Raw genomic sequence first — 9,719 nt, forward strand, 5'->3', positions numbered from 1 at the left:
TTATCAAAGAGGAGGTGGGGGGAAGCATTTAATTAGACAAGAATAACAACGAATGAACGATCTTTTAATGGGTTCCTTTTGCAGGCTTTGACAGTAATGTGGGGGCGCACGCCTCTGTGTGTGTTAATTTTTTTCTTTTTTTTTCACACGAAGCTGCATGACAAATAATTATTGCCATTGCACACGCACGCACACATACTGTCAGTAGTTGATTCTGGAACCGGTTTGCTGGCATGCTGGTCAGATCTGTACAGATCCGTCCAGAATTCCGCTGCTATTGAGGATCTCATCCTCGCCCTTCCTAGCGGCGAGTCCACCTCTAAATTCTCACATTCCGGACGGGTTACTCAGGACTTTACTTTTGCAACCCAGCTGACCACCTCCCCACCCGCTGGCAAACCCACCCCGCACCACCGCACTAGTGCGGCCCGGTGTGTGGACTAATCATAGAGCAAACCCTCCGTAAGCAGGCTGGGTGGCGGTTCACGGGTCGCTCCGTCAAACACGTTTTAAAGTCGTTTGGCCTCAACTCATTGATGTGGCGATGGAAGTGAGGAAGCTTACCACTGCAGAAGATGCACACATGCTGACGCGCGCGCACGCATACACACACAACACGCAACATGTGCCAATCCATGACCAACGCATAATACACGAAAAGTGGTTTAAGCCTTAGCTGCTGAAATGCGATGATAAAGGTTACGATAAACGACGATGAACGCATTATGAATAAACGTGAATTAGTTTCTGATCTATAGAAAATAAAAGTGTTTATGTTGATTATTCCTTAGGTAAATTTGTAACTTAACAATCACTAGAAGTTATGTGCGCAAAGCAATGACATATTTTAGAAAAGCATCCGATTCCCATACATGTAGGCTAACTCAGCATTCAAACAACGAATGGAAGTTACACAACTACATTTGAATTGTGTTCTATAATAGAAGATCCCTGTAGTGGGGTTCTGTCTGGCTACGAGTCAAATAGCGTGAGTGAGAGTGGCGGTATTTAAAGCCTGCGCATGGATCTGGCGTGTAGGGGATGCGATGGGGCATCCGGATCAGACCGTCATGTACAGGATGTGTGTGCTTAACTCTATTGAACTCGAGTAAATGGGAACGAGAGCCGTTAATGCCGCCAATAAGCCACGGCATTCATCACGGCACACCAGACGCACAGCATTGCTGTGAAACATTTCACGGATCTTACCTTCGGCCATTCCAAACAGTAGAAAATGAGTCATGCCATCGCTCACTGGGGACGTTTTTATCATGCGTCTGGTCTGGCGCTAAGACAGCGAAAAAGATATACTGTTACCTTGGCTAGAAGCTGTTTTAATTTCAATCTTGAGCTCATATATATCTTTTAATTGTATTATGCATAATCACAACTATAAAATTCATCTTAGAACCAGAAGACTCTTACAGAAATATATATATATATATATATATCGTTGATGCTAGAGATAATCGTGTGCGCGTTCATGTTAAACCATAAATATAATAATCCAATTTCAAAGTGCTCTCTCTCTCTCTCTCTCTCTCTCACTCCTCTCAGTACTTCTCTCCCTCCCTCTCGGCCCCACTCTTGCGCGGTTTCCGTGTTGGAGAGGAATACCCAACAGCTCTCACAACCCCTATATATTACAAGCACAACGCGCTTTACTTTCTATGAAAGCTGAGAAGGGGTGCGATTGGCTGCTGGTTCCGACATCAGCCCATAGTTAAGATACAAAACCATCGGGACTATCCCGCTGGACCCCTACAGTCAACTGCAAGGTGGAGGACCTCAATTTGCACGAACATCCCCCGGCGCACCGACGCTCACAGGATTTACAACACTTTTGTGTGCGAGGAGAGTTCACCATCTTCACCCAAGGGTCTGAACTTCTCCAGTGCTATCGCCCTGCCCGGGTGATGGTTTCTCACACGACAGTCAGCATTTCGGGGACTTTCTCTGCAGCGACAGCCTAGAGGAACTTTGATTTTTGTCAACTCACTGCAGTCGGACTGATAACCGAAGCATGGCGAGTTGTCAGCGTGTGTTTGTCCTGCTTCTTGGATGGAGCTATCTGTACGTAGGATACTGCGCTCGCTTGAAAGAGCATTTTACGGGACTCTCTAAGGACTTGGAATTGGGGCTTTTCATGGACGCTCAAGACAAGGACCAACACGCCAAAAAAGCCGAGGATGACCTGAGCCTACAGGACACGGTGTCCGAACACATGCAGATGTTGTACGCCAAGTATAACCAGGCAGGGTTTCCCTTCAAGGACGGGAATACTGTTAGAAGTTTCAGAGCGCATTTGGGTATGTAACACTTTCTTATGGCCTTTGTGACGAGGTTGTAAAAGGTCAACGTTTTACAGTAAATGTGCTATCCAAACGATGTCCCTGATTACGATATTTCGCAGGCTAGTTGTTTCACGGCCGTCTGACACTGAAACATTTGTAAGACACTGCAGCATTGCTGAGCTGCACTTGTTTGTCTGCCGCACAAGTTGTGGATCCACCTGTTGATCGTCGAAGCGTAGGGGGAAGTTAAATGGAATTTCCAGATGCATATTGTGAACAGCGTGGCATTACCTCTCCCCCATAGGCTACACTCATTTAACTTTTTATATAATTTGTAATATAATCCATAGAATTTCCTTTTTTAATTATTATTACACAACCCCTGGTCTATTGGGCAGTTTTATATAGGAACACTTAACGTTTATATTATTTTAAGTGATAGAAACACGATATGTACCCGTCATGTTAACTATGCATAGGATTTGGTGCATGGATTGAGGGATATCTGAAACTTTTAAATGCATTCAGTCACTGCGGTTGTAGTAATTCGGTACTGCAAGCACTTTGTTACCAACCCAGGCAAACCCACCAATATCTTAGAAAGTACTGCTCTCTACTGGTAGTCTTTGGCAATGCAGATGTGAGGAAGCACACTGTATGATTTAAGTGTAAACCTCCACCTGTAACTTGCTTTTGTAACTTCCTGACCTGACCAAATGGTGGCTGAAGCCCTTTCTTTATTTCTAAAGTGGTGATATTTTTTTTTCTAAACAGGGAACATCAACAATAGGCCCTTGCAGATCTTCAACCTGACGTCCCTCACCAAGTCGGAGGAAGTGCTTTCGGCCACCTTGCACTATTACATCGGGGACCTCCAAAACCACACTCACGGCTGCGTGCGACCAAAACACTGCCCTCGCCATGGCCTGAGGCAGCGCGGGCACGTTCAGCTGGGCATTTGGAGTTTTGCTTCCGTTGCCAATAACACTAGAACTCTTGGCCACTTCCGAATAAATGTTTCTACAATGTACAGGGACTTCATCTCGTGGCAGTGGAAGGACATTACGCGCGTGATTAATCAGGCCAAACACCATGACGAACTCCTCATTGGTGTTGATATTAATTCGCAAGGCCGAAGGCCATGGAAACAACTACTGTCAGACCGTACACCTTACATTTTGGTCTATGCCAATGACTCGGCCATATCCGAGCCCGAAAGTGTGGTATCAACGCTGCAAAGACACAAAGCCACGGTCATTCCGGGACTCCACCGACTGGGACTTAACAACCGTAACGCCACGACTCATACACGGAGGAGAAGGTCCGCAAATATCCTCCTGCCTTTACAGAACAACGAGCTCCCAGGCCCAGAGTATCCATATGATGTTACTGGGTGGGACGAGACGAGTCCGTACGACCCTGTCGAGAGCAAACCAGCCAAGAGGCCACGTAAAAAACCGCGCAAAAACCACCGACACAAGAACCCGCTCCTACAGTTTGACGAACAGACCATCAAGAAGGCGCGCAAGAAGCAGTGGAATGAGCCGCGGAATTGCGCGCGCAGGTACTTGAAGGTGGACTTCGCCGACATTGGCTGGAGCGAGTGGATTATCTCCCCGAAGTCATTTGATGCCTACTACTGCGCAGGCTCCTGCCAGTTCCCAATGCCAAAGGTTGGTAAACATAGGCTACAACACGTTTTATTGCTTAGTCCGCTCCTTCCAGTCTTCCAATGTAGGCCTATTTTTCTCTCTCTCTCTCTCTCTCTCTCTCTCTCTCTCTCTCTCTCTCTTTATGTGTGTGTTTGTGTGTATGCTAAAAGCGTCTGTTGTTAACGCATGTTTATTGTCACTAATAACTGTGAAATGTCGTGGACCCGAGTGCGCAAGCTGGAACGTAAGACTAAAGCGCCACCCTGTGGTGTCGGTTTGTAATGCCAAAAGATCAAGCTCAAATCACAGTGACAAACTGAGCATGTCAGCGAATGAAAACATTTACCGAACAAGATGCTTGTGCAAAAGCTGATCTTTGATGTCTAGTGAGATAATGTTTAGCATGCATTTAAAAATGTCAGTGACATCTTATACAGATTGCATGAATTGCTTTCTTTTGCACGTTGCCTACATTAGTATCCCCATGAGGTGACCTATGTTGTTTATGAATTTGTCAAATAACATTTCTTGTTTTTGTTCATTTAAATGAAAGAAGAAAACATTTCAGCAATTGAATGATCAATACTGTCTTATTGTTCTTGAATGAAAATATGAATGAAAAAATAAATAAATAAGAATATTAGTGCTGGCCTAGTTAGTGGCCACAGGTCAGACCATACAGTCCCTGTGAAGGAGTCTGGTCACAGTCTGTTGCCTTCAGCCAATTTTCCTCATTCTGTTGGTGATGTTCATCTTGTTTGTGATTTGGAAACTGAACTGGTTTCTAGTCAAATAGGGTTTTTAAATGGTGAGAGGTTTTATAAGGTCTAGACAGAGGAGACTTCAAAGCCTTTGTTTGCTTGCTGCTTATGTGTGATAAACATGGTGATGAACAGCTACCATAATAAAAAAAAGTCGGTGGGCATGTAGTATTTTACTGAAATTCCTCCAAGTCATGTACGAATTCCAGACCCTATACCGATCCAAGTAGAGTTCAATGAAATACAATGTGTAGGTTTAATCAAACTATCTCAATCAATGCCGGTCTCTTTCTACAAGCACCCTCTGTCTCCCGAATAATGTTTGTGTCTTTAATGTGTTATTCATTATCAAAATAGTGTTGTACAGACCTGTGACTGAGGATTGACCTGTCTCTCCCCCTCTCTTTCTCTCTTTCAGTCTCTGAAGCCCTCCAACCATGCCACCATCCAGAGCATTGTGCGGGCAGTCGGGGTGGTGCCGGGCATCCCAGAGCCCTGCTGTGTCCCTGAGAAGATGTCCCCTCTCAGTATCCTCTTCCTAGACGAGGACAAGAACGTGGTGCTGAAGGTCTACCCCAACATGACCGTGGACTCCTGCGCCTGCAGATAATGAGCCACCTACCCACGCACCCTCCCTCCTCCCACACCCCTCTCCTCTGTCCCCCTCACCACCACCACCTTCAGAAAGTAATGAGCTTCCACCCTTGAACTTCCACCTGAGGCTGCCCTGGACCTTCAGCCTTTCCTGATGTGTTTGGGTTCCTCCATTGGCTTTGGGCGCCATGGGACGTTCACTCAATGCAGGAGACACAGAGAGACTGCAGCCCGCAGCCCACAGTGGGATCCACCAGTTACTCCACCTGCGACCTGAGACTGAACCAGGCGTTGTCTGTGGAGACGGTGAACGGCCCGAAGACTGTGTTGAGTTTTTGACCGGGGTAAGATATCACCTCTCCTCAAAGACTCAAACAAGTGCCTTTCAAGTCAATAACTTACGTTTGGTTGGGAGGAGACACTTTGACAGAAAGGATCTTCACCCAATGGATGGACACAAAATTCCTTCCACCCACTCAAAACCTTGTAGTACCCTGACTGACATTCTCAGCAGTGTAGGAGACACAGTGCCAAGGAGCTGAAGGTGCCAGCCCAGACCAGCGTTCTCATGGAGAGGTTGATGAAAGTGGAGTTAAGGCGGAACAGTGGTGACACACAATTCAACAGCTTCCTCTGTATGTTTATACCGTTGCCTTGTCAACCCCCAACGCAAGATCTGATCCCAGTATCCATACGGCTGCTATATACAGTATACATATATACATATATTTAAACTGAGAGGCCAAAAATATGTGTTTAATGGCTGTTTTGTTTCTTGTTGAGTTACGTGTGCTGTCATGCATTTTCCTTTGCCAGGAACATGTGCATATTGTATGTTATTTTTATTTTGTCACACACAAACAGTGACTTATACATTACTACATTGCTTAGTGCTTCAAAGTGGCCTTTATGTCATCTGTACATGGTGTTACAAATAAGAGGTTACACAATCGCTTATAATATTTTAGTAAGTACTTAGGGGTACACTCGGGTAAAGTTTCTAATTAGCAGTTATAGGGGTAGTGTATATTAATGCATGTGTACAGAGAAAGTTATAAAAGGAATTGCATCCATTGAGCAACGATGTACATGGATAACTTTAGGGAAATGTGTATTATTTCACTGTTAATTCCAGTCCTTACAGAAAGTGCTCATAGTCATTCTCCATCTATCTGTCTATAGTATGGCTACAAATCTCTGTATGTATGGCCAATATTCAGCTGCTTATTGCATAGTTATATGGCGTCCTCCTCACAGGCCTGTGTTACGAGAGTTATCGTTGACTTATGGCGTAGTGTTCAGTGTTGCTTGTGACTGGGCTTTTTCAGATACCCACCCTGCAGTGTCGTCTCACAGTCGCGGCTGTAGTGTTCAGCACTGTATATGACTGCATGCACACCTTACATTCCAGTGTACCACTATCACAAGGCAGTAGAGTAGCAGCTGGGGTGAACGTAAACACGCAGACGTGATGACAGGGGGTCTTGTGTGCCAAGGTTCATTCTATGTACTGTCTCGTGCAAGATGGCAACCGCCCTGTTAACAGCTTCATTGAACAGGACTCATTCTTATTTGTTTACTTAGTGCTATGGAAGGTGATGGAGAGAATTGACTAGAAGTTTCACCAAACATCAAACCAAAGAAAGACAATTTGCAGGAGTATTTCTATTGAAAAAAAACTTTATTCATGCATCATATGTGAGCGAGACAGGTATTTATTCAGAAATGGACTCTAGATGGTAACTTTTTCTTTATTGTATTTGTATATTCGAACTGTACATATTGTCAACTACATGATTACTGTGATATAACTGATGTTTTCTAAGAAAGTGCCTTTAACAGATGAATATGTCAGCCATTTTAAAGCTAGGTTTATGTCTAAAGCCACTTACATTAGGTTTGAGCAAATACCTTTTACAATGATTAAGAAAATTAAATATTTATTTCTTTTCCATTTAAAGTTGACATAACATTTCTACATCAAATATTACTTAAGTTAAAAGAGGGTGACAATTTGTTCCTCTGACCTATATAACTGACAATGTTTTAGAAAACACACGTGTAGTGTATATGGAGATTTGGTATCTGTTTATAGTGAACTATTTGCTACTTCGCATGGGATCTCTTGCAGTAACTCCTGATTATGTGTGGTATTGAGTGGACTCCCACTCATAGACAGGCATGAGCATTCAGAGCAGAACTCTCTATGGAAAATTATACAACTTTATTTAATATATATAAACATCACATTATAGAGCAAGAAATATAGCCAGAACACTCCTCTAATTTGTATATTTCTATTAAAGAGCTTCCTATAACACAATGTATAATCTATTTTGTAAATGATATGTCGGAGGCAAAAGGAATTGCTTGTATCATAAGCTTCATAAGAAAGTATATTTGTATATGGAAATGACCTTCAAATGCATTTATTTATTTTCTGTTAATTGCATAATTCCCTTGTCTTGTTTTTTTTTCTGTCATTGTCACTAGATCTCTGACATGTAGCTTCCTGTTAGATAGGCTCACATGTGGCCTATTACAGGAAGCCTGCAGGGCTGAGAAGGATACAGGAAATACAACCTGTGACCTTTTGACCTTTAACCCATGGAACCGTGGAGGTCAGCTCTGTTGTGAACGCCTCTGTGTTAGAGTCTTGCCCATGTAAAAGATCAGTCCTCTGCAAAGACTATTCAAGTCAATACATTCAAATCAATAAAGTTACATATGAATACACGGCTGCCTTTTTGTTGAATCTCTCCGTTTGTCAGACATGGAGCCTCTGGTCTTCCTATCTTCCTTGAGCTCTGTGCTGCTGTACAGCTCTCAGGCTCTGAGGGTAACAGGCCGGACCGTAACTGGGCCAGAACTGTCTCTTCTGTGTCTCTTATCTTGACTACAGGATTACGGAGAACACCTCCTCCATAGTCACACAAATCTAATGCTGTGGTTAGTGTAAGGGCCAAACCACCAGCAGTTCTACTGGGTACTGTAGTACTATTCTCATGCACTCATGTGTTCAGAGTCATTTAGTCATGTACTCTCATTGCAGTCAGGTAGCCTACTCATACATTCATACACATACTGTATATATCCATACACATATAGATTGATAGATAGATAAATGGATAGTTCATAGATCATTGATGTGTTTATTGTAAAAACATTTACAGCAGGGCTATAGCATTGTTTCACAGCTTTTCTTAATTTAGTGTTTAAAATCTGTGTGTAATAGCTTAAAAACACAAAATTGAAATAAATCACAGTTAGTTACTAGTGGGATCATTCTGTGTTTGATACGGACATTAGATCTTAGGAGAGCACAAAACGTATTGGCACAGACTAGAGACTAGACACAGAGGTCAAATTGACAAAATATGGTGGCCTGGCACAAAGTGTGTTTAAATAAAATAAAAAATACAACTAAAACATAAGATCTGTGGCTTACTGCTGAGGTTCCACTGGGTCGCTCACTGCTCAGAGAACCACGAATGAGTAATTTCAAAATATTTACAAAGTACAGAGAATTCACAAAGTACACATCTGCCATGAATGAGCCCTAGGTTATATTGTATGTGCACTTAGCCCGTCATCCTCATGCTGTGCTCATTGATTGGTAAGACAGCCATGCGCTCTTTGTTCAGCGTTAGTTCCTGTTGAAGAATGTGAGGACCTAGCGAACTCCAACTTCTCGATGAGTATTCTGATGACTGGTGAGCAGCACAGGTAGGCTACTGTGTAGAACATGCAATGATGTTTTTATTGAAGTAGAATAGTCTACCCACAAACTGTCACTAAGTAGGTCTGGATATTTTGCAGTTGTACGTGCTTTGTTGTTTTTTTTTATTGTTTGACTAAGGCACGCTCCATGCTGCTTATGCAGAGGAAGTGCATGGAGAAGATCGGCTGAGGTTCCAAATACTCTGAAAACAGTAAAGAGACAGAGAAGCCCAGAGTTCCTCCAGAGCAGATGAGACTGGACGCTGGACGCCAGACCCTGGGCAGGGTTGGGTCAGGTCCTGCAGATGAGGCTGGACACCAGACCCTGGGCAGGGTTGGGTCAGGTCCTGCAGATGAGGCTGGACTCTGGGCCCTGGGCAGGGTTGGGTCAGGTCCTGCAGATGAGGCTGGACGCTGGACACCAGACCCTGGGCAGGGTTGGGTCAGGGCCTGCAGATGAGGCTGGACACTGGGCAGGGTCGAGTCCTGATCTGGGCTAGAGTCAGATAAGATGCTGTCTGGGTCACACTAGCGTCAGACGGTAGAAGTTTTCTCCTTTTCCCATTTCCCTGCTGTCATTAACACATGGCGCACGCATTCACTCACACTCACACACATGCACACACATGCACACACACACACACACACATACACACACACACACACACACACACACACACACACACACACACACACAC

General features: G+C 43.9%; 1 protein-coding gene across 1 annotated transcript; it reads left to right on the forward strand.

Annotated features, from left to right (window-relative positions):
* Positions 1-1,574: 1,574 nt before the first annotated feature.
* On the forward strand, positions 1,575-8,037 carry bmp3 (bone morphogenetic protein 3). Its single transcript, XM_048244277.1, has 3 exons — positions 1,575-2,309; positions 3,069-3,967; positions 5,126-8,037. The coding sequence occupies exons 1-3, from the start codon at positions 2,024-2,026 to the stop codon at positions 5,315-5,317; spliced, it is 1,377 nt and encodes a 458-aa protein (XP_048100234.1). The 5' UTR covers positions 1,575-2,023; the 3' UTR covers positions 5,318-8,037.
* Positions 8,038-9,719: the final 1,682 nt, after the last annotated feature.

The sequence above is a fragment of the Alosa alosa genome, chromosome 5 (assembly GCF_017589495.1).
Source record: "Alosa alosa isolate M-15738 ecotype Scorff River chromosome 5, AALO_Geno_1.1, whole genome shotgun sequence".
Classification (NCBI taxonomy): domain Eukaryota; kingdom Metazoa; phylum Chordata; class Actinopteri; order Clupeiformes; family Clupeidae; genus Alosa; species Alosa alosa.

Coding starts and splice junctions, on each gene's coding strand:
- bmp3 (XM_048244277.1), top strand. CDS start 2,024: ATGGCGAGTTGTCAGCGTGTGTTTGTCCTGCTTCTTGGATGGAGCTAT. Junction 2,310..3,068: donor AAGTTTCAGAGCGCATTTGG/GTATGTAACACT, acceptor TTTTCTAAACAG/GGAACATCAACAATAGGCCC. Junction 3,968..5,125: donor GCCAGTTCCCAATGCCAAAG/GTTGGTAAACAT, acceptor TCTCTCTTTCAG/TCTCTGAAGCCCTCCAACCA.